The 25,733-nt window shown below is 39.8% G+C and overlaps 1 protein-coding gene across 2 annotated transcripts in view; it reads left to right on the top strand.

The window, feature by feature from the left end:
- The window catches only part of LOC112988989 (uncharacterized), a 68,426-nt gene that overhangs the window by 26,878 nt on the left and 15,815 nt on the right, over positions 1-25,733 (top strand). For both annotated transcript variants that reach the window (XM_064508070.1, XM_064508069.1), the window contains 4 exons: positions 2,674-2,760; positions 4,795-4,933; positions 5,963-6,063; positions 21,284-21,385. In XM_064508070.1, the coding sequence (XP_064364140.1) occupies positions 2,674-2,760; positions 4,795-4,933; positions 5,963-6,063; positions 21,284-21,385 (429 nt within the window). The remainder of the gene's footprint in view (positions 1-2,673; positions 2,761-4,794; positions 4,934-5,962; positions 6,064-21,283; positions 21,386-25,733) is intronic.

The raw sequence follows: 25,733 nt of genomic DNA, 5'->3' as shown, positions 1-25,733 counted from the left end.
CTTGTTTAACTACAGGAGCCTATATGACTGGCTTAGACCAGCCACCTGACTTCTCAGTGGTTATAGACCAAGAAGACCACCTCTTTTGTTCTCGGTGTATAAACTGTAGTTTTCAAAGATGTTTTCTCAGTGCTGAAAGCTTTGCCTATATATATATGCACATAGTTGCACAAATATAGTCTTTGGTTTTAAATAGAGTTTTGTGCATGGATTTGTGTACACATAAATGATCAGTACTTGAGCATATAGTTTTATGACTTATCCCCAAATTTCTTTCTGAGAAGTAGCAAGACAGAACTGACATCTCTATATGTGAATGCAATCAATCATGCAGGTAGGGAAGTTCCCTTCCCACTGAGGAGCAGGGTAGATGTCACAGTAATTTGTAAAACTTCCACCAGTCTGGTACATGGGACAGGCTGATCTGAGCTAATCTCAGATGGAGTATGTAATCCTTGCTATGAAAATTTGGTATGTTTCCACCATAGCCATGTTCATTTGGCTGGGAGGGAGAATGAGCTTCTGTGCAGTTGTGGAGCTGCAGATCAGCAGCTTTTACCTCTATTAAATTCTGTGATAGGTGTAGATCTGTGGCAATTGGCAAGTTGCTTAGGCTTTCTGTACCCCACCTATAGTGTTTCTCTGTATTCCCAGGGAACTTCAATGCCTGTAAAGTGTCACTATTCTAATTTCCAGTTGTGTAGAGCTCCTGTCCTCCAGCACACCAGAAACCAGTGCTGCAAAAACTCTTCAGTGTTTGGTTCCCCCACTGAGTTAAGAAAAACAGGCAGGTACTGAATTTCTGTACCTTTGTGGCTACATGATCTCCCCAAAGTGCTGAGCTGCAGAGAAGCGCTGGTGAGAGCTCAGCTGTAGTGCTCTCACAGTAGTCAGTGTTTGCTAGCTGCTTCCGATGACGAACACTGTCTGGGTGAGTCATGGACACACACGGTGATCGCAGGGTCTGATCATCTTTCTGAATTCTGGGCTGCCAACACCTAGGAATCACAAAGATGCTTCTGTACTGCATGCCTGTATGTCACAACTAAGATGCACATCACAGGCCTTAAGGCATCTAGCTGGCCATTCTTCAAAACCCGTCAGACAGGAGCCCTGGGAACTCTGTTGCAGAGTTTATCCTGCTGCCACTGATGATTTTCAGTGCAGGTGGGGGGGCTGTTACATGCAGGGACTGCACATGAGCAGCTCTGGCAGCCTGGAGACGAGAACTTCTGTAAGGACTGTCAGTAGATATGCCGATAGGTAGCCAGCTGAGAAGCAACTAAGCACACTTTCCAAACAGCCAGTGGCGATTTAACGTAAGGTGCTATTGGAAAATAACTCACTAATCTGCTGATGTTCACTTTGATTTCTTGGCATGGCAGAGACAGGGAAAAAATAAAGATGAAAAAGGACGGAAAATTAAAGAGAGGAAGGCATGTCTGAAAGGCATGAGCTTGAACTGACATGGGGAACTCTGAATTAGTGCAGGCACAGTCTGCTTTCATACGTTCTTTGCTGTCTTTTAACACCAAAAGCATCCAGAAGATATCAGACTTCAACTGATCATAATGTTTTGGTTAACTTTTATCTAGCAGCAGTGATGGAAGCAGAAGTTGCATGTGGGATCACCTGAGCTGTTGGCAGTGAGAAAGAGATCAATTTAGTAGAGCTGAGTGGATTTTTCCATCATGTTACCTTTTTATCACAACTCATGCTAGGAAAAGCTTCCAGTTCTCTGGGCTGGATTCTGACCTTCCTCTGATTTTTGCAGTAGTATAATGCTAAGAAAGTACTTCTTAATGTTGGCAAAATTGTGGCCAAAATTTGGCTTTGGGAGTTTGCAACCTGGGTTTGGTGTTTTGTTTGTTTGTTTGTTTTAATTTTACAAGCTTAAGATGCAAAGATAAGAATCTATTTGTACTTTTACCCTAAGGGAAGATGTGAAGCACAATTTATGAGTGACTTTGAAAGGCTTGGATAATTCCTTGAGGATCTTTGGATAGCAGATACAAAATATCTTATAGTCGATATAAATATATTAAAATTATATACATGTTATGGAGTATTTTTGGCTGCAGTAGAATATATTTTACTAATTATTTAAGGCCATGGCTTAATTTTAAGAATAACATCTTTTCTCCCTGTTTTTTCAAAAATCTGTCCTTTGAAAGAATAATGTCTGTGTTTAAAAACCTGGCTTTCCTGACATCAGCCATTGTGTCTTGCATTCCCTTCCCGAAGAGAAGTTGAAAAGGAAGGAGACAAAAAGGAAAGGGATCACAGTATCTCAATTTTATTTTCTTTCCTGAAAAGTATTCTCTTTGGGCAGACAGCAATTGTAGTTTCTAATGACACAAACTTGAAGGGGAACAGAAGAAGACTACAAACAGGTTTATGGGCCTATCAGCAGGAATATGTGGCTACAAATTGCTGAGTAAATGAAACAGCCTGTTGTTTCCTAAGCCTGAGTTTGAGAGTGTTATGCCAAAGTATTTGAGGAGGAGCTAGAGCACCAGGCGGTGTAAAGAATACCTGCTGGGTCCTAATTGGTGCCCACTGTTGTTAATGGCTTCCTGTGGCTGAATGTTTACTTGTCATTTGTTTTGTGCTTTGTTTCCCAGCTACTGGGGGAAAAAAAAATACTGACCAAAACTTTATTTTGCTTTTAAGTGTATCCCTGGGCATCAAGTGCCATACTGCAAATTGTCTCACGATGCTAAGTACCTCAAGTCTATTCCTCAGTCCTGTAATTACCTGGTATGCTTCAAAAGTTACATTTGCTTTTGAGACTGTTTTTGAAATTGGAAAATTTGTAATTGATTTGTTATAATGTATATTAATTATATAATTAAGAAAACTATACAATATGAGTGTCTAGGTGTTTGTCTACTACAAGGTTCTGCATGGTCAGACATTTAAAAATACATTAAATAATACCAGTCTCTCGTCAAATATCTGTTTTCCTAAAATGTTCATTTCTCCCATAAATCTCCATTTTTGTGGAATACCTGTGAATGGTCTGTGAAAAATGACAAAAATGACACCTTGCTTGCTCAGAACTTACCTACAAAAAAGCATTACTGCATGTGATGCAACAGTTTGATTTATCGGTATCCCTTCTGTTCTTATCTAAAGGGATTAAAACTACCCAGCTCAGTGCTTCAGACCTTTTGCTTATTCTTCTCAGTCTCCCTAACAAGACTGCCTGTTAATGCCAGCTATGGTGTGAACACCTCCCTGCTGGGAAAAGGAGTGAAACTGCTATTTTTAACTAGGATACTGAATAGTTTGTGGCCGATAACCATGTACACTCGTTACTGATCAAGAAAGAATTAGAACCGATGAAAACATCCTAATCCCATAATCTTGACTCATCTGTTTCTCCTATGCTGTTTTGTTTTATTTGGTTTTGGGGAGGGGGGGGAGGAGGAAAGTTTAATTTCAATAACCCCAAAAAGCAACTCAGACTTCTGAGAAAAAATACTTATATCTCATTTTAGCAGCTGAATCTTAATCTGCATATCTGTAGTTGAAAAAGAGCTTCTAGATTTTTGCACTCTGTCCATATGTGTACACAGCTTTATATATCTAAACATAATATAATTACAAAGAATTGAATCAGTTTGTTAGTGATAAAGTTAGTTTGAAAGCAACTTCTGTACTAGTAATATGTTAGATTTCAGTCAGTGTTTGAGATGTTCTGAGAGGCAAACCAGACTGAATGTGGGAGCAGGTTTTAACAAAATATCGCACATTTTGTCTTGGTAAACCTCGATTTGCCTATGGTCTATACTTTGTCTGGTGACAGTAGAATCTAGCTCATTTATCTCAGTCTGTGAGAAGTGGACCTGTCTGGAAAGTGAAAGAATATTTCCTTTCTGAGTAAAGGAAGATGTTGTAATCCTAAGTTTTGTTTGTTTGTTTTTGATTGAATCACTTATTTTAGAAGGAAAACAGCTATGCCCCTCTAACATCTCTTTACACACAGTCAGTTATTATACTTTTTAGTTTCAAACATGCAGCAGTGCTTGACTTCGGTCAGTAAGAGGTGAGGAAGTGCTATAGTTGGAGGATCCTTGAAGCAATTTTTAATAAATCTAAGACATAAATTGAATTCCTTGATCACTATTAAATGTTATTTCAGCTGTTTTTCATATACGTATCATTTTTATATGAGTTTTGGTCATACATTTTGCAGTGCACTGTCCACAGAGTATTATCTCATGATAATACAGTATTATCATTCCAAATAATGCCATTTGGAGCTCGCCTGTATCAGGCTTTGGTTCTAGGAACTGCTTAGAGCTGAAGAAAATTTTGTCTAGTATAGAAGACAGGGATTTAGATATCAAGGTCTAAGTATTTATCCTATGCTTGCCTGGGTGGTAGAGCAAGGCAGGGAAGGTGGGTCTAACATTGCTCTTGACAGGCAGCCAGGCAGATTTCTGTTTTGCAGGCTGACCTCAGGGAGGGCACATCTTACTAAGATGGGAGTCCTTTTTCATAATTCTAGAAGGGACATGAAAGGGACATCTTTCTATAAAAGAGGTACCTAAGATGCTTTCTCCTTTGTAGAAAGATGGTGATTAAAAAAACAAAAAAACCAAAACAACAGCAAAAACACTAGAGATAGGAGTTAACAGGTTTTGCCCCATCTCAGAGGAGAAGCTAAGTACTTTTTAGAGTATTATTCCCTAGTATGTTTCTTACACATCTTCAGGCATTTACCAAGCTATTTACTTTTTTTTGAGTATTAAATAATTCAATATTTTTATTTTCTCTCTCTTCCAGATTATAGGACTACAGAATGAACTAATTAGGCATGGAGTCTTAAAGAACCAACAGGACTGTGAAGACTTTTGGAAACTGATTCCCCAGAGCTGTCACAGTTCACAGCTCAAAGAAAAACTTGAGGACATAAAATCAAAAAGTTGGGTTTCTTACACATTTGGTCATACCTGAATATTTAAGCAGTTTAGCTTAAAAATATATATATAAAAAAGGCAACAGCAAGAAAGAAGCCAGGCTTTTAAGTGGTGTAGGAAGGTGTAACTCATTAAAATGAGTGCAACAGTGCGCTTTTGTGTCACATGAGAATCAAGCCCAGCAACATAATATTATACCTTCAGATTAATGCTGTAGTTTATCACATTATTTATACTTGTTAAACAAAAAGTATCTCAGGCTCCAGAAAACAAAAGACTAGAGATAAGAAAACCCAAAATTTAAAGTAATTTTCTTTCAATTCTCTTAATAAGTGAGAAGCCTATATGCCAGAGCAGGTAGGAAATCTGCCTAACATGCATTTTGAAAAAGTTGTTTTCATGACTGAATCTAATACAGTATTAAAATGGTTATTAAGTGTAATTATCTTTACTGGAATAGGATGAGAAATACCTTGAATTGTGGTTGTTGTGATCATTTAAATATCACTTAATTGTTCTGATCCTCTTAAAAGTCATTGAGATACATAGACCGTGTTCTCAGTCTTTGTTACTGTGACCCTCTCTTAACTGTTTCCCTATTTATTTTACACCCGTATGTTGTTTTGTGTCTTAATTTGTTCCATAATCTTGCAAGTATGTACTTTGTTCACTGTAGCTGTTTCATTAATCTAAACTTGCCTGTTAAATCAAGACTGCCAGATCTACGAATTAAGGGAAAAGATCAGTAGTTGATGAAGACTGATCCCTTGATTTATATAGAGATGTCTCAATCTCCATCAGTAGATCTAGAGCATAGATTACTCTGCACTTGTACTCTGTTTATAGTACAAAGTGTCTCTTGTCTTATACAAATCTGTGAGTACTATGATACAAAGAAATTTACAAATAAGTGATAAATGCCAGTCTAAAAACTAGGTACTCAAGTAAGAAAATTCTGTTGTAGCTAAACCTTTGTTATTCCTGTGACAAATCAGTAATGAGGTTTTGGTTATGGTTTTGTTTTGACTTTACAGTGATTGCTTCCAAAAGTTTGCCTCCCTGCACCCATGTCAGAATGAGTACAGCACAGCCAACTGATGTTTTTCTAAGCCAAAGATGTGAGAAGCTGAAAAAAGTAAGCAATTTATGTTATAGTTAAACAAAACACCTGTGCTTTCAAACAGTGCTACTCAGACTGAGATTAAGTCATCTGAGGCTGCTTCTCCTTGCATCTAAGCTTTGCTTGGCACAGGAAAATAGTGGAAGCAGGTGCTGTGAGTCAGTCTGCTCTAGCAGATGACCCAGTGCCTCAGAGGTTCTGCTCAGTGTGTGTTGAAGATCTCTGTACCTCACATAAAGCTGTAGCTTATATGGGCCAAAATTCTTATGCTCATGTATGTTCCCTGAGAAGAAAAATTTTTCCCAGTAGAGCAACATTTTTGCCTGTCAAGCTGCAGCTTCACTGGGGTTTTGCTAGCGTTACTGTGCCTGATAGTGATGGGATTGTTCCCTGTGTTCCCAGCAGTGTTCCTAACCATTATGGCTGCCAGTTTTAGATGTGGACTTAGCTTTAGAAACTTGCTCATCTGCCTTCTTGTGAGCCTCTGCAATGCCCCTGCCCGGGAGTGGTAGAGAGTTATTCCAGCTACTGGTTTTGTCCGCTGGGAGTTGTACTAGGTCATGCTTGGTGACCAGGAAGAGGTGCATGTTGCATTTGGCCCTTGGTTATTTGTAACTACCCAGTTGTGGAGAAGAAGAGTTAATATTCTTATCTTTTCTTCCGATAGCCTATGATACTTCTATTTCAAGGCTGATTTGAGAGTGAAGTCATGTCTAGCTTTATACCACAGAAATAACACTGCCTTATGGTGGGAAGGGGAGGAACTGTCAAGAGAGGAGAAAAATATTAATTAACATTCAGGTGGTGCTTTCAGAGTAGAAAAGTCAGATTCAGGAACGTGCTGCTGCTGTTAGGAGGAAATAAAGGCAGAGCTAAAAAGCCTTTGTGAAGGTATCTGGATTTTCTATCCTCCACACAAAAACTAGGTGGCCTTCAGGCAGGGTTTGAGGGGATATAAATGGAAGAGGAGTGACACAGAGAAGGGAAGGGTATAAATGCTCAGAAGAAGCTTTATTAGCATGAGTGCCTTGTTACTTATTGTTAATCACTTGGATGAGAACTTCAGCACAAACCATCTAAGGCCTGATGTTGCAAAAAGAGCATGTTTAAACGAGAGTGATGAACAATGTGTGAAGTCTTCAGGAGACTCAGTAGTACTCCTCGTTCCAGTTATATTAATTGGAAAGTTTGATTCCACTGTTCGCAGAAAACGATTTGGACAGAGAATACTTTTCAAATAAGTTGGCAATGAAAACTGCTTGGCTGAAACAGCAGCAGGGTATGAAGGAAGGCAAAAATATCTCCAGTTTTACCTCAGGCCCCTTCTCACCTCCTCCCCTCAACCCACTTGTTTCCCCTCTTTGTGTACAGTTCACCAGCTGTGCCCTGTGAGTTGAGCTGGGGTGGGCCGCGTTCTTCACACCTCTGTGCAATAAGCACATCGCTCTTCCAGTCTGCTAGACTTAGCAGCATTTCTTGGGCCAGTCTGTCAAGTTGCTGAGGATACTTGAGAATTTAATTTGCAGTTTGCATTCTTTTCATAAGTATTGCATGCTCTGGAGAGAAGTCAAACATGGTCTTTCGATTGTGAACTCAATGGTTCCATCCATCCATCTTTTAATTTAATAAAGTTGGTTCTGTCCAAAAGGTATTTCACATGTTGGACACAGTAAGGTAATCCATATTGCCACAGACAAAAATAAAATGCTTTTACTACAGGAACGAAAAATGTGGTGAGCTTCAGTCTCTTCCTGCCAAATTAAATACTGTAATCTTAAATCCAGATTTTTTTACTGCGTGCAGATATACAGTCATCCTGTGCTTGAATTTATCTGATTTGGGCATGTAATTTGCTGTATGGATTGCTGTATTTGCTAGTTTTTCTACTTAATGCATTCTACAAGTTTAGAGCCTAGTTACCAAGTTATAATCTAGACAATGAAACAGTTTGAAAGACAAGAGAGGTTATATACTTTTGGTTTGGGAATTACAGAATACGTAATCAAGAGTTTCATCCTCTATATTTGATTATGGGGCTTAAAGTTTTATTTTTAAGTACACAGAGTGTTTGTAGACTACTTTTAACCTTTGGAGAACTTTGAAGGAGTCACCATTGGTGAATTCTGGCAATGTCACTGCAAGGTAAAGTTTTGTAAACAAGGAAACTGAGAGCTAGTGTATCTGGTCTGCTAAGGCCACTCTGTGGTAAGAGAAGCTGAGATTTTCATCTTTCACTCCCACTATTTCTTTCTTCTTCTTCTTCTTCTTTTTTTTTCCTGATTCCAGTGAGGAGGTGTGGAAAGGAACAGGAGGCAGAAATGAATTTTCCTGCAAATAAGTTTATTTGGTTTGAGAGGAAAAAAAGCATGTGTTAGAAAATGTTTTGAGACAGAACTTTAACCATCTTTAGTTGCTTTTGATTTAACTTTAAAATATTTTTATCTGTCTCTATGACATGAGAGTGACAACATTTGATGTTCTTACATGATACAGCTTTTGTTCTCTTCTCATAACAACTGAAATCAAACACTAATTGCTGCTCATCAGAACAACTTTTCCCCTCTCTCCTGATTTCTGATGTATTCATCACTGTTATCTAAGTGACAGTAACAAAATTAGCAATTGTAATAGCTTTTCTATAAAGTTTCTGTTCTGCCTGAAGAGAATAGTTCCCGAATTTTTCTTCCTGAGTGGTAGCAGTCCCACAGCACCCTGAAACTGGTGAGATAGCACCATCCCTACGTTGAAGAGCATGCCTGCTAACACCCAGTCGTTTCCTTGCAGACTTCACTTGGGTCTCTTTCAGGTGCTGTGGTTGTTAAGGCAGCATGATCTTTAAGGAGGCAGGTGGCACACTAGATTTTAGCTAAGGGATTTAAACAGAAAGACTTGGGCTTTGAAGGTGGCCTACAGCGTGAGGGGATGAAGAGCTGGCTCGTCTGTTATGATGAGTGTTTCTCTTTTGATCAAAAGAGGGCTTCAGCCTCTTGCCCATGCTTAAGACTCAACCTCATTCCTCCCAGTTAGACAGGAGAGTAATGTGCTGTGTGTACCCTACAAGTGAAGCCCCAGTAGCCCTGAAGCCGTGCAAGTCCCTTCTGTTAAACTGAATATGAAAGATTGTTGTCAGGTGTGGGTTTGCCTGCTGTGGAGGGAAGGGACAGGGAAGGTGGTGAAAAGAGACTTAAGCTCTCCCATTAGTTCACACTTGCCATTTGCTGTTTCTCAGCGGTGACGCTAACAACTCGCCTCACCACTACCTTCCCTGTAGTGCCAGGGCTTCCCTTTCGCACCTCCAGGGCTGGAAAGAAGTGTCAGCACCGCACAACAGCTGTGCATTGCTTACACCGCCCCCCTCCCCAGCAGTATCCCCATGTGGCAGGATCACCTCTCTCGCAGCACCTGGTGTGGAGAATCGCCCAGCCATCCCACCGCTACACTGGCTGTCTGCACCTCTGTCTGAGCCACCCCAGCACCAAAAGGGCCTGTCAGGGCCAAGCACTGCCTCAGCTACTGGAAAGTGGGTGCCTGCAGATGGGGAAAAGGGCAACGCCCTGTCACCTTCTCTGGCTATCCGCCCTCTACCTTAGTATCATGTCTGCCTTCGCTGAGGAGCTCTGTAAATACCTATTTTCCTGTCTTGTACTCAGTTATCTCAGTCACTGCTCCCTGTGAGCAACAGCATGCCGTGGCTGGTAAATAAACGGACAGTTACTTGAGTTCTGGGTAGGGTTTAGTGTTGGAGTTTAGGACTTGTTAGGGCTTTGTTTTGACTCATTTGCCTTCTTGTCTTTGACCCATTGTACATGCATATTTGAAAATATTTAAGCAGTATCATTTGGCTGTAGGCTGGAAAAGGGCCTGGGTAAGCACATTTCACTCTACTTTTTCTTTTTATGTCTGAAAGCTACTCTCTTCAAGCTGAAACTGTGAGTAATTTGTAGTGAACTGCTGAGATTAATGGAAGTCTTACACAGACCAGCAGGGCCTGGCCTGCTTTGTATTACTGTGTAAGTTTATAGGAAGGGTTACTTGGAAGCCATTGCCATTAAAAGTATCTTTAAGGCAAAGTTTGTTTCTGTCTAGCGCTGCTGTCTGGGTCACTGTTGCTTCTATAAACTATAATTTTGTCCATTCTTAAAATTCCTTTTAGTTTAGTGTTTGTTTTGTTTTTTTTTCTATATGGCATGAAATTCACCTAAATGAAGAAGGCAACCGTAGGATTTAGCTACCAGCTGCAGCCTTTAGAAGGACTTAGATTAACTTTTATCCTGTGTGTGGATCTGGTAAAAAGCAGCATGGGAGAAAGGTGAATTTTACCCTATAAATGGAGTAAAAGTGAAATCACAGAAGCATCATTGGTATCTCTAAAAAAACCCCAAACCTTATATGAATAATTTGCTTTTCTAGGTACGCAGAAATGCATGATCTATGCCTCGTGCATAGACCATGCATGAGCTATTGTCTAGTCTGGATAAGCAACAAGGAAACAAAATTATGCCCTTATTAGAGTAAGTCCTTAATGATTTCTCTAGGTGAAAGCACTCTGAATTCCTACTAGTGTAAGTGACAGCAGAAAACCAATAGTGAATGTTGGAGGTAAAGTTCTCTCTTGGTTTTTGGAGAGAGGCTTGTTTGTAGACACTCTCAGGTGACTTTTTGTAATTGTTTCCAAATGAAGGGAGGATTAGTGGAGATGTCACCAAACCGTGAGGAGGCCTGGTGGCCCTTTCATCCTGCCCCAATCTGAAGGTAGGCCACATGGGCCCTGTTTGCATGACCCAAGACAAATATATCTTGGCTCAGTGCTTGTTACTATAAGCCTGACTGAAGCAGAAGAGATTGTTCACAAATATGTGAGAGAAAAATAAAGCAGAGAAATGGAGGGACAGCCTTTTATACATGAGAAGGGGAAAAGGCCACTTGAAAATGAATTTTAAAACCCCACCTTTTCAGGCAATTATATTGGCAGAATGACAACAAGAGAAAATGTAGCGCTGTCAAGATATTTTTAGAAGAATTATACTGTATGAAAGATAGAAAAGTTCAGGCTAAGAATTTAAAGAAGTTGGTTGAAATGCAATGGCTTATTTTTCTGTGTCCAGTTTGTGACATCTTAAAAGTGTTCTTGGGGTGAGGAAGGAAAAGCAAGAGGGAAAAATGGCACATACTCAGATTTGCTTCTGTATTCTTTCATATTTTTCTAGTGTTTTGCATCTTAGGAATACATTTCTATTTATACAAGTAGTTATGAGTAGTTACAATAGTGAGCAATTTCATGGTGGTAACATTATACCTGTGCAAAGCCAGCATATAGATAGCCAGCTGGATGCAAGTCTGTGGAGAATCAGGCCCAGAAAGTTTTCGTTTTTCTCCATGAAATGCAAATGGTTTTCAATCAAAGGCCTTGCCTGCTCACAAACTGGCACTAATTTTAACGTATCTGCATTTTGTAACTGATAGAGGCAATCAGTGTAGGTTTTACATAGACGTTGCCTAGAGCGTTTCCTGGTTTCGTATGCCTGCCCACCGTGGTTAGAAATATATATATATAAGCTCTTTATTAAGATTTGCTTGTGCTCTTCAGTGCTTATGTGCAAACATTTATAAATGTTAGTGCTGTTTCACTTTCCTTAAATTCCCTGTTCCTATCATACAAACACATGTACACATCCTTTTTCAATTCTAAAATGTTTCGAATATGAGCTTCAGTTACAGGTTAAATGAAGATCCTCAGACTCATGAATTTAAAAAAATATATTTAAAATATGTTTCCTCAGCAATTAATTCATTTAAAATTCTTTTTAAAAGGAACACTTTTACTGCCTTGCTGTAGGGAATAACCCTAAAATAAGGAGAATGGGATTCAGAATATGTAATGCATCATATAATTTACTTTCAAAATTTAGTTTTTACATTTCAATGCTGTTCCTGAGTCGTAAAATAGAAATGAAAACCAACATGTAAAATATTGTACAAATAAAATTCCTCCCAATTTACAGCTATTAAAACAATTAAAATGTAGGTAAGAAGGGTTTTTTTTCCCCTTTGGGTAAAGTCCCTATTCATAAAAAATCCTGGAAGTGAAAGACACTTAGCTGAATAGCAAGAAAATAGATATTATTCTTACCAGGAATATTTTTTTTATATCTAAGAGGAACTGTCTGTACTTAACAGTTCAACTGTGCTAGAGTTTTAACAAAATCCATCTCTGACATAGAACTACAGTCTGCAATTTTGTTTACATATACACATATTTCTGTGCTAGAAAACTTTCTTGGGCACACTTATTTTACTAGTATTGACATAACATTGACTACCCCTGAAAGTGATTTATAATCTAAAGTGAAGAAAGCATTGAAAATGCCAAGTACAAAGTAGTGGATATTAGCTTTCTGAAATGGCAGGATGCCCTGAATCAGTAGCCTTCATTTCTTTCCTCTTGAAAGACAGTTAGATCTAATATAGAAAAGATGTATATAGCGATATGTAAATTTGACAATTTAAATGTAGTAATTTTTTCCTCTTTCACTGGAATTATTTTAACTGAAGAGCCCTGCTAATGTCACACTGTCCTAGAGTACCCCACAAAGTGCTGGAGTACTTGCTGATAAGCCAGAAGCTCTATTGCTTTCTACTCAGTACCCAGATCCCCATTCTGAACTGGGAAAGTTTTTGGATATATCATCAGGACAAAAACTGTGTTTCATTAACAACAGAATATTTAGGATTGGCATAAAATAAATGGAAGGAACTAAATGTGTAAGTAAGTAGTGTGGAGTTGGGGATTGTATTACTCATTTCTTCAGTCTGACTCTTCCTTAATAAAATGAGGTTTGGTGTAATCCTGTTGTCTGTTTGTTCTCCTTTATGTCTTCCCAGTGACTTTGAACACATTGGCCAGTTTCATCGCTGTTTGACAGGGAGATTAAGGCCTCAGATATATTTAGGTTCTGAAAAGATTTGTAAAAATGGGTGTCTGGAAACAGGAGAGTGAGTCAGTGAGGCACAAATCTGAAGAAAAGACTGAAGTGCAAGTTGAGGTTTTCTTTTTATTCTGTCACTTTGATGGCTTGTTCAGCCTGGACACTGCAGTGAGCCAACTAGGGATAATGGGCAGGAAATGGAAATTTTACAGTAAGGGAAGGAGGTCATGGAGGATATGGAGCAACTTTTTTTGTTACTGCTGCTGCTCTTCGTTTTTAATGTAATTAAAGCTGCTATGGACTCATTAACTTGCTATATCTGAGTGCACCATGTCCTGAAGTGTGATGCATATATAACATTCAGTCCATCACAGGTCCAGAATGAACGGAGTAGGGAAGAACTGAAGAAGGAAATGTTGATCATAGACCAAGGTGACCAAAATGTGGACAAGCATAGTGGCTGTCTGGATAAATTTTTTTTGTTATATTGTGAAGGAAGACCTGAAAGACAGGAAATATTCCAGCATTGGTAAGCAGGCATATAAAAAAAAAAATCAGAAATGGGAAGGATATTACTGTTAATAGCAATGGAGAAAAGGATATAACAGAAAGAAGAATATAAATTGCTCAGTAATACTGTCAAAGTTTAGCATTAAACAAATCTTCATCCTTCCAGGGCAGCACATCAGAAGTGTTATTACGTGTATAGGAAGGACTAAACTGAGGGAGATCTGTTAGGTATTGAGATGTAGATTTGTGAGCCATTTACCTAAAGGTAATAGTTATATCAGTGTGAAGAGTGGAGGCTCCCTGAGGATAAGATACAGAAGATGAGACCCAGGATAGAGCTTTGAAGAGTTCTCACAGACAGGAGACAAGAGACAGAGGAGAATGAGGAGCCGTTAGAGGGGACGAGGAATCCATATGTGTGCTAGGCTGCAATATAACGTAGAGATGACTTTGTTAGGACTTTCTTGGGCATCAAAAGTGCCCATGGCTTACTCCATTGAGCTCAGATCAGACTGTTACTGGTATCTGAACTTGCCTATTAAAACTAAATTGGATATCTCTACCTTACAGCATAGAGGTGACTTTAAAACAAGGGACCAAAACCAAGATGAACTTCAAAGGAGAAAAAGGGTGGAGGAAGGGTAGAAGTCAGGAAGAAGAAAATATAGTGCTGCGTGTAATAGGGCTGAGGAGTAGACAAAACCGAATGAGTTTTCATCACAGATGATACACAGAGGTGGAAAGGAAAAAGCCACGTTGGGTCAAGGAATACACTGATGGGCGGAAGGGGCATTGATAGTGAGCAGGAGTATTAGGCTTCAGAGGGATGAGGCAGAAGTTTGAGAATCTAAGAAGGCCTGGGACCTATTTTTTCATGTGTGTGGTGGGTACTGTAGCGTACTTGAATGTTAGTAGGTGAAGACTGCCATTCCCCTCTCTCTCTTCCCATTTCTATTTTTAAATCGCTGCAAAATAAAACCCCAGATCTTTCCACTTCATGCTTCAAGCAGCTTTCCTTTTCCTAAGCAGTATCACTTTGTGTGAGGTGCCTCTTGTCCTGAAAAGGCCCCTGGCTCTTCCTTCTCTCAAGCATCACCAAAATGCTCCTCCCTCAGAGCAAGGAGGCAGGAGTTCCTGCATGTGGGGGATGCACCGGTCCCTCAGTGCAGGAGCAGGAAGAGATAGAGCCTCTTTTTATAGGGAATGGCTTTTGAGGAACTGTATTTTCTGAAAGGATCAACCTTGCCATCCCCACCCAAATAATCTTTCGCTTTTTCGGTATAGAAATTTCAGAAAAGCAGTTACTGACAGCCAAAAAATTGTAATCAGTTGTACAAACTTCCGTCCCTTTCCAGCCCATCTTCCATTCGCACTTGCAGTTCCAGACCACAATCTACTAGACTCCAGCCATTCCTATTTTAAATCTATCAATACAGCAGCAGAGATTAACAGGCAGTTAATACTCACTTCAATTTAAGACTGTTAACCTCAGCAGCAAATGTAGTTAGGCATACAGCAGTAGATGCCAGAGTCTGGATCAAAATCAGATATAATGTGTCATTTTTGGGAAATAGAAGCATGCATATAAAATAGATTCATAAGAATGGTTGAAGTTTGAGGATTATTTGGTAATTAAAAATCATTGTTTACTTAGAACGCTTAAGGTAGTTCATTTTAAAGTGGAATGATGTTACAGTGAAGAATTTTTTTTTCAAAAACTATCAGAGGCAAGGCATGGGTTGGGCCTTGTTGTGAAATTAAGCTTTATTGTTCATTAAGGGTTTAAGGTGCTCTTGGTGAAGCTTACTCAAGGGAGACCCTACTGTGCTAGCTTGCTGGTTATCGAGTAGATGGATTATAGATGGAAAAAAATTAATGTGGAAGTCAATGTGAAGTAGCTCATGTGTTGTGAATTCACAGGTGGCCTTGCTAAGTATGAACTTCCTTTTTTAGACTGGGAATGTTAAGGAGTAAGCTTCTTTAAACAGAGCTGGTACAAAATAGTTATTCAGGTTTTTCTCCTGCATAGATGGGCTCTTTGAAGTTATTGCTTATTAAGTATTTCCAGTATCTCTGGAATGAAACTTGATAATCAGGAAAAAAATCTAGAGTTGTTAACCACAAATATTCCATGAGTGGAGGAGTTCACAGATACGATATTGCCAGTCTCTTGCTATCCCTGCAGGGGTGACTGATGTGTATAGAGATGTGGAGAAGGGGAAAATCATGCCAGCTCATTTTTAGGAGTATACAAAAGGAAGGCTAGGGGAGCACCACATGTCTCGATGCTTTCAGCAACCTCATAGTGAAAAAGAAAGTCACAATGTCGTTTCTTTTTCTGAAAACTTGGGGCTATTCATGCATGTAGTTCACAGATAGTAACTGCTGAGGTCACGCGTCAGTGTGGTCAGGGAGTTTCGTATTTAATCTAGTAGTAGTTTGTGGTGTGCTTATGAAGCTGTGTCACTGGGACAGGTACTTGCCTGCGGGAATTAGAAAGTGCTCTCTAAGAACTGTGATGCCTTGTGCTGACAAGTCTTTTATTGGTGTGAACTCTCACCATTTTCTTCATCAGGACAGCTGCTGTGTGAGCAGATTCTGCTTCAGCTGTGTCAAAGAACAAATTCACAACTGGACAGGAAATTCTGAGAGCTGAGAAATGAGTTTTGGGAATATAGGAACAATTTTAAAACTTATTATTTTTCTATGCATTATATTTCTCTGCTGAAAAATACATAGGCAGCCTGATATAAATATGTTACATTCTAATCGCATTTTAAAATATGAAAGTGGGCATTTTACTATTTGTATATCGGTCATTACCAAATCTCTCATGTGCCCAGTATAGAAAATGTGCCATTTATGTTGTAGTTCCATATAATTTATTAGTATTATTGTCAGGTACAGAGAGTTAGGCATAGTGTAGTATATAGGTTGCTCTGTAAAAGGGCTGCAGGTGTGTTTGGCTAAGGCTATACATTGCAGGCCTGTTTTCTATCACCTTGCTCTTTGTGTTGTCATTTATATCCGTGCAAGTAGGTGTAAACTGCTGCTAATTCAGGGAGGTGGCCATGACTGCCCAAGGTGCAGAGACAAGAGAATCAGACTTTAAAACTGTAATACCCTGTATGGCACTGCAGAGTATGCTCCCTATTCATTTTTCTTTGTGTCCTTTTCAAATCAATAGGTACTTCTTGTGTTGTTTTTTGCAGAAGAGCATACAGAGTCACTTTATCAAAACTTTTTTGATGACCTCTATAAGAGTGCTGAAAGCAAATGCAAAAGGAATACTTAAAGGAACAGTTAATAAAGTTTTTTTTAGTTGTTGGGTTTTTTTCTCCTAAAAAAGCATCCTGCGTTGTCTCTGGCGTATGGACCTAAGACCCACACATTCCATTGTGAAGGTATCACTAATGATGTGCTAGTTCTCAAGGATGTATCAGAGTGCTGCAGCTAACACCCGATAACACTGCTCACTCCAGTGCTGGCACACTTTGCCTGCTGAGTGCAAAAATCTCTCCTGAAGCAGATCTGAAGCAAGAAGTGGGGATCTGTATTGACTTGCAGGACCATACAGCAAGTAGCATAAAAATCAATTCTCACTCAGACTCCTCTTTTTCAGGATACTAAATAGAATACCTGATCATTTCCCGCTTGAATGTCTTGTTTTTCCCCTCATTTCCTGTACAAAAAATACAAGTATTACTTGTGTTACAAATGTTTAGCCTTTTCCCTTTCTAAAGCATACTCATTGTGGTAAGATTTTCCTTTTCTTTTTTTTTCCCTACATTTTTTTCACAGGACCAAAATTAAATAGAGCTCTGATATTTGATACATTGACGGGGCTATGGAAGTTATAATTAATATCTTTTATCTGAGAATGAGCCTTCTTTAACTTCTGTTTTGTCAGAATATAACATGTACAGTTAAAGCAATGAAAGTCTCAGAATTAAAACTGTGTGTAGAACAGTATGAATCTGACAGAACTATGGGGTGCAAATGCTTGTAGAGGCTACTAGAAATAATTCTCTTGATTTTAGCTCTTGTTTGCAGGCTGTGCTGGGTTTCTGCAGAGAGAGAACTACTTTGTTGTTTACAAACTACAATATAGAGCTAACATCTGGCACTAGGTCAGAGAGGCTGGTACACTATATTCTCTCTTTGCTCAGCTGGTCTCTTAAACTGCCTGCTGTAACTGGGATGTTTGTAGTTATTTTCTCTCTTGATAGTAGTTTGTGTTGTACTATATGGTCAGAAAGACATAGACAAGGTTGTTTGTTGGTTTCTTCAATTAGAGCAGTTTGAAAAAGTAGATAGTCTTTGAGTTACATAGGCCTTTCTCCAGACTAAGAGCAGGAATCTTGTCATTTGAAGAACTCTAACCAAAAGCTTAGGACTGTGACTTTATTTTGCAAATTCTGTAACTAGATAACATTTAGCCTGATAGTTATAGGAGACTTAGAACTTCAAAGAGTGTTTTCTCCCTGACATCTCCTCATCTAATCCTGTCTTTACTGGTAAAGTTTAAATGCCAGGAGGACCTGACAGGTTATTGGCCTGGTCTCCTGTTTAAGGGTCCATTACATTTTGCCCCGCTACCATATAGGAGGGTCAGTGACTTGTGTTTGGCCAGTATGGATTGCCCAGAGAGGCATTCAGTTTTGGTCAGATGGCATCGAAAATGGAAAATCCCATTTGCTTTGCTTGGCAGTAGCAGTTAATGGTGTTCTCCTTTCAAAATGTATGCTCCCTTGCCATTTGGAGTTCCTCCTGGTATCTCCTTCCATTCATTGCTTCTGCTTTTGTCTGCTGTTTTAAAGAGCTGTTCAGTACCTGGAATATTTTCCCTATGGAATTATTTATATCGTGATTTGATCTCACTTTTCAATTTTTTTGTGATCATTGAAATTGACTGTAATATTTAAATCTCTCACTGGAGATACTTTCTCCAGTCAATTAAAAAATGTTTGGCTTCCTCCTGTCACAGTCCAATTTTTCAGAATTTTTTTCATTGCTCTTTTTGTCAGAACTGTATTCCAGGGGTACCAGCGTGCAGAGATGAAAAACTTCTTCCAACTGTTCGTTACTGTGTTCCCTGTTCAGCTAAGTTTCAGTTCTCAGTACCTCAGAAGGAGCCCTTGGTGCATTTCTGGTCTTTTATGATCCCCAGTTCTTTTCCAGTTACTCCCATCTCTGTAGGTTTGACCTGCATTCCTCATCCCTAGGTAAGCATGGGGCTGTGTTGCAGTGCATACTGTCAAGCTGACCCATGCAAATGAGTAAGCAAGGTGATTCCACAGGCCTGCCTCCCCTTTTTTATCATCCCACCAATTTATGTTGCCTGAAAGCTTAAGCAGCAACACTGCTATATTTCTTCTCAGGTCGCAGAATGGCCTTGGACTGACTGACACACTCAACAACATTTCTCTTGGGACAGGGCAGGGCTATGCTGAGTCCTTCTTGAGAAACCATTTTTTGCCATCTCTGAGGATGCGTTTACACACATGGGTGTGGACAGTCACTTTTCATCTCCACCATGCTCAAAGGTGGCTAGAGAAGTGACCTTGGTCTCACTGTTTATCTGTGTCCGTGTTGCCCCTAGGTATGCTGTGTAATCCAGAGGTACCGTAACATGTAGACTGGCTTAGCATGATGCTGATGAGAAGATGTGTTTGACTGAAGGCTGCACTGGCCACAACAGGCTTTAACCCAGTTGCCTGAGTGTAGGCACCTAGTTCCACCTGAGATGCCCTAGGGCTATCCTAGGTGGTTGCCTAGCCACATTATACCATGCATCCTTCAGGATGTCATCCAGAATGAAGCGGAGTGCCTCTGTTGAGGTGACTGGATCAAATACACTGCTATGTGCACTTAAAGACATGGAAAAAATGTTGGTTGCAAGGGACCTCTGGAGGTTTCCAGTCCAACCTCTGCTCCAGGAAGGACCAACTTCAAATATAGATCAAGTTGCTCAGGGTCTTTTCTAGTTGAACTTGCCTGTCTAGACACACCAGTTCTGAATCTGCCCACTGTCAAGGGCATCTTTAATCAGAATTTCACAGGGAAATTTTAAATCAAATCCCTTATAAAATCAAATTGTATTGCATCCACAAAGTTACCATTGTTAACCAAACTGGTATTCTCCTCAAATAATGAAGAAATGACTGCATTTATTATGTGTTTATTCAGTAAATCATTATAATGAGCTGTTTCATCTAAGTCTTGGCAAATTTTTGAAGCCATTTACTGAATTTTTGCATAAGACTTGCTATCAAGTGATCCGAATGAAACTTCCCTCATGACAGAGGTTTTCTTTGCTGCCTCATTCATTTCATGAACCTTTGCACCTCTGTCTTGTGCCTGGAAGTGAAAATGCCCAGATATCTTGTTCCTGTCTTGACTCCAGCAGAGCCAGGCACTGCTGGAACTCCAGTATGATGCTGTGCATATTCATTTCCTGGGAGCTGCAGGTAGCAGCCACTCGACCAACAGTGATTTGAGGCAGGCAAAGGAAACTATTGGGAAGAACAGTGAAGCAATGCAATTGAACCACTGTAAGTCTCATGGAAGTGTAATAGCCACCTAGAGTAAACAAGAACACTGTTTTCAGGGTTTCATCAGAACAGTCTTTGCACAAAGATTACTAGGGTACTCTTTCTTTTTTTTCTTTTCTTCCTTTTTCTAACTTGAAAGGCGTAACATGGCCTGCCAAGACTTTAAATCTCTGTTTCCAAGCCCTGGTGCTTTCTTGGCCCCTGTACCAGATCTTTATCTTGATGCGTACCTACCCTTTATGAAACATGTCAGAGAGAAGCAGTGTAATTTCCTAGCCAGTAATGAAAAATCATTTGGGGATTTTTGGGGCTTTTTTACCAGCTTACCACAGATGTGGTATGGGATAGTCTGGTGTTACAGCTAAGCAGATCTAACAGCTATTGCCTGTTATAACAGCTATGCCAAGTCCTGCTCCTCTCCCTTGCTGTGCTTGGTCTCCTGCTTGTGCTTGTCTGACACCAAAGTGAGCTAGTTCAGAGAACTTAAAAATTCTCACTTTTCTTTTTTCTTTGTAGTGTTTCTTTGTTCTTTCTACTAGTTTGCTTCCCTCAATTGCTACCTGGGCCAGGACTGTGATTTTACAATAATTTTGGATTCATGTAAATGTGTGCTGCTTGTGAAGTGAAGGTGTTGCCCCCTGCCCACCCCTGCTTGTGCTGTCACTGGAACTCATGCAGCCCATGTGGGGAGTCACATCTCAGTGCTAATCTGGAGAAAAGTCATATTCCTCCTGCTGCTTTTTTTTCTTCAGGTTAATTTTGAGCCGGTTTCCTGATATGACTCACTGCATGGTTGTACAAGTACTAGCAGGAGGGGGTAGGACCTCCTTTTGCCAATAACTTCTACTTGAGAGATTGTGAAAAGGCTGCTTCAGTTATGCCCGTGTTAATCTAGACCTGTTCCACTGAAACATTTATTCTGTATCTACTCTGATGTAAATGAGATCAAAATCCAGCCCAGTGGAAAGAAAATATTGCATGAGGAAAGATGTGAAGGACAGAAAAACTGGAAGGTGGTCCTGTTCAGCAGTCTTTTTTCTTTCAGTGAAATGGAGTTTGATCTGAGTAAGCTGTAAAACAGTCCTGCTCATTAAGTTAGTTACCTTTTTTTTCAGGTGAAGAGGCATTTTAAGATGGCACATGAAGGGGCACATACACCCTAATGAGATAGTTAGTGGGCTTTTAGTTGAATATCCCACTTAGAAAGCACATCCTTCTGACTTTTTCTTCTTCTGCTGCCCACAGAGCTCAGCCAATATGTCAGGATCAGTGTGCTGCCAACCTCCACTTCATCATCCCAGTAAGCACACGAAGTCCCAAAAAGAAACTGAGCAAATATTTTCTAAGGTAAGTGTGAAAATCCCGGCCCTTGCTGGGTCCTTTCAGCTGACGTTCTCTGTAAAATTACTAAGCTGAATGTATGGAATAAAGGCCACATTTGTCTGTGGTGTTTCTCGTGGCCTTACTGGAGTCACACTTGGTACCCATTTTGATGCAGACTTACTCGTAAGTTAGTGGGTGGTTTGGTTTGGCTTCAAAGCTCTTAGCTGATTTTTCTGCAGTGAAAAGTTATCTAACTAAAAGGGAAAATGTTGATGAGTTGTGGATCCCCACCTGTTTAAGTGACAATTCTGTTATAACTATCTTTTTTTTTTCTAAAAAAAAGTCCTAATTTTAATACCTCTCTCATTTGTCTTTTCTAAATTAAAAAGTCTTACTAGGTCATTCAAAGCCCAATTTCTGGCTTTAATCATACTTCATTCATATGTGCATAAGGTATAAGAGAGGAAGTCCAGGCCTGTACAGTGTGAGAATAATGTTTCACTTGAATTGTGAAGATCTTGCCCATGCTGTGCACATAAGGAGGGCTTTCAGCCAGTGACATTGCTGCTCCCCCTCCTTCAGGCCTTCCAAAGAAATTCCCCTTTTTAATGCTTCCCAGTGAAATATAGCTATGTATCAGTACTTCTAAATGCAAAGCGTATTTTGTTTTAAAAATGTGGCTGTCCTCCTTCTTCTTTGCTGCTGAGGATGAAACAGTACATTTTTTGTTTTTCCCTCCAGTAAGTAGATGTTGAGAGGACTTTTCCTGAATATCATCTCTTTGTTCCACTGGCCCCTTGTTCAGGCCTGCATTTTGTCCCACCTTGATTATTATAATGACCTTTAGCCTCTGCAAGGATAGATACTTCCATTCTGCAGAGCATAAGAACTAAAATCATCTCTTGGCCTGTTGATTTAGTTGTGTCACTCCCATGGGAGGATCCCTCACTGGATCCACATCTTTTCTCAACTCCAAAGCTTCTTAAAGCTTTTGTTCTCCACTGCTGTATTTTAAATTGCCTTGCTCTTGTAACATCCTCAGCTATTTTTCCTCTCCTCCGCTGTGGCCTGTGTGTTGCTGCCTCAGCACTGCACAGGCTTCCTGAGCTCATCCAGAGAGCCCACACCACAGTCATCCTACTAGTCCACTCCTGCTGCTCTGATCAGAGGGGGTCTCAAAGGCAAGTGTTAGAGTATTGTTTCCCTTCACTTACTTTCCTCTGAGTGTCCATCTTTTGGCCAACCTGAGAGAGTGGCAGCTCCTTCTGGAATATTAAAAACAATTATTACTCTATAGGAACTACTATAAACAAATCATATATGCTACTGACAGAAAAAGGTGGCTAACTTCAGTCAGGAGCAGAAAAGAAAATAGAGTGTTAATATTTTAAATTTCAATGCTAACTGAGAGTAAGTGATCAAGTCTTCCAACAACCCTTCTAATTCTTCACTAAAAATGTTTTAGGGAATAGACTGCTTCTCCCCTTCCCCACCATAATATTATTCCAGAGCCTGAAAAATCACATGTGCTTCAGAAATTGTTTCTCTACTCCATTTAGCACCAGAGAAGAATTATGTGAGTGAGGGCTTTGGGGCAGCACTGAAGTGTGCCAGCTTGGAACAATTGTCAGTATTGGGGCTTCAGAATTAAGGACCAGATTGTGCTGTTGGGTTTTTGTAATTTACTTTGTTTCCCTCCCATTACTTCATGTTATTTCTCTGTACCATATCTGAAGGATCTTTGTGTTCTACCATATAGTAGAAAATGCCTCAGAAAAACTTACCCTTGCATTAGAGAAACAAAAGTCTATTTTTTTAGCCAAGAGAAAAATGAACAGCATTAATTATTGTTTTAAAACACAGCTCAACTTGGAGACTCAAACGTGGTCATGTGGTTTGTCTAATGTATAGAGACTGCAGTTGTTGACAACAGCAATAAGAACCTCAGCTTCTCACTAATGTGGAGCTGTACTATTTGCTTTGCAAGATTCTTAGATGTAACATTTTCCAAACACTGGTTCACTGAGCCTCTGAGCTTCCAGTTGGTTGGATATCCCCTGAAATGCGGTCATATCTGGTGTTGTATTTGTGCCAAGTGCATATTGAAATACACTCATGGGACATTATTTGGAATAACAAGGTGAATTTAGGCAAGATGATGAAATTGTCTGAACTGGGCCATGGGAACATAGCTAAAAAGCTACTCTTTGGAATAGTATTGGGGGTATTGTAGCACAAAGTAAACCCTGTTTTTTACAGATTTTCTTCATTCATCTGTCAGGACAGTCACACTTTTTCTCATCGTGCCTGGGAGTCCTTGTTCTCTTTGTTCACACTCTCAAGGTCTTGCAGTTTGACTTCTCACTCTACCCATTTCCTCAGCATTCCTCCCACACATTTCTCTGGGTTAGCCAGATCAGACGAGATTTAGCCATTCTCATATTAGAATGGATTTATGGAGTTTTAATGTTCTCCAGTGTTTCTTCAATTAGAATTGACTGAAAAAAGGGAAATGAAGAAGTGGGAAGCATTTATAACCTGTTTGAACCCCACTGGTTTTCACAATGTGTTTTATTGCTTTTAAATTTCATATACCTTATGCATTTTGATAGTTTTGAAATTGTTAAGAGTTTTAAAATGATATTTCAAATTAAAAATAAAAGCACATAGACTTGGCTGTAGGCATATACTTGTTACAGTTATTATAAGCTGGTCAATCAGAATTCAAAAAAAAATCAAGATACTAATATTTTTAATTGAAAATGTGTGCAAACAAATCTGGGAAAATCAATGTGTACTACAAACTTTTTATTCTCTAAGATAGTGGTGGTATGAGAAGCAGGATAGCCTGGCTAGCCTGGTGCTCCACCCAGGTTCAAATAGCCTGGTGAGTTTGAACTTGCACTGCACTGTGCTGTGTCTCATACAGTCTTAGGGTTGAAGTCTTTGATAGCCAGCCCATTTGAAACTAAGAAGGACCATGTCATAATAACATAATTGATTAAATGTTGGACAAACGTGAATGAACTGGCAGAAATCAGAGTTTGATATCACAGAGGTACTTACTTAAATCAAAACATACTCCACAAGTACCCTGATACTGAGTGGAAATGGCAACAGTGGTCTGCAGAAATTTTTCTGCAAGCACTCAACGTAGATAACCATTATGCGGAAGGCATATGCATTTTAAGCAGCCTATAGAATTGAATAAGGCAGGAGGTGCCCTGCTGTGGTACATGTCACTGGTGGTATACAAGTCATCTCAGAGTGGCATGTGGCTGGGAGCTGCAGTTGCTGATGCCCCTAGGTGGGATGAGGAACGCAGAGCTGGCGGTGCCAGAGCGAGCTTGAAAGAGCAGCTCCAGTGGGGTGCTCAGCAGCTGAGCCCAGGCAGCATCCTTAAATGCCCACGGAGGATGGGTGAGCCCACCTGGAGGTGACGCAGTGAGACGCTTACTCCTTGAGGCTTGTGGTCGGCTTTTCCCAGACTGTGATCTGAGGCATTTCAAAGGGGACTGTGATGCAGCAACAAACAAAATGTTGCTTGTGGCTCTCACTGTTGCTTCCAGTACCCAGAAAAAAAAGTTTTGAAATCTCAAAATAAAGAGACTTACAGATTTCTAGAGAACAAAGCAGAACCTGAAAATTAATCTGAGGCCTCAATTATTTTAATATTTGAGCACATCGTAATCCTGATCATTGTATGTTTGTTTCATTGCAGCCCTTCATTGTGAGATGGGGATTGTACTGCTGTCCCACCAGAGAGGAGTTCTGGTGCAAAAAGACTGTGTCACATGCCTAGGGCCATTGATGAGATGTGTGGCAGAGCACATAATTTACTGTAGCATTCTGTAGCACCCACCCACCAAGTACAATCTCCCTCTGCTTTTCAGTTTCTAACTTGCATTTCTTATTTTGATATGCAATCGCTAAGCGTGGCTCATGACACTCCAGAGTTGCAAGATCAGAACTTCTTTCTTGGAAAGCTGATGACAGAGTAGATTTCATGCATCATATAAAATATATTTGGGAAGACATTTTTGGATATCACAGACATGATGAGAAAGGCCAGTTCATGTAATCAGGTGGCTTGTGAGTACACACAGAGCATGCTGAGATTTTGCTGAGTTCAAAAGATCTTGTTTCTCACACTTTGCTGTTAAAATGTATCCACTCAAACAGAAGGGGGAGGTCATTTCAGATTGCTGCAGGATGGATAAGCAAAGATTAGTCTGGTGGTCGAGGGAACCAGCAAAAGGAGTTATTCATGAGCTTGCCTTACTCTTCCTTCTGACAGCCAGAAAACAAATTTCTAGCAAAAATATATGGAGTTGTTACCTTCACTATGTCTCTTTCTCCATTTCACTGCTCT

The sequence above is a fragment of the Dromaius novaehollandiae genome, chromosome 3 (genome assembly GCF_036370855.1).
Source record: "Dromaius novaehollandiae isolate bDroNov1 chromosome 3, bDroNov1.hap1, whole genome shotgun sequence".
Taxonomy (NCBI): Eukaryota; Metazoa; Chordata; class Aves; order Casuariiformes; family Dromaiidae; genus Dromaius; species Dromaius novaehollandiae.
This window is presented reverse-complemented; position numbering and strand designations above follow the sequence as displayed.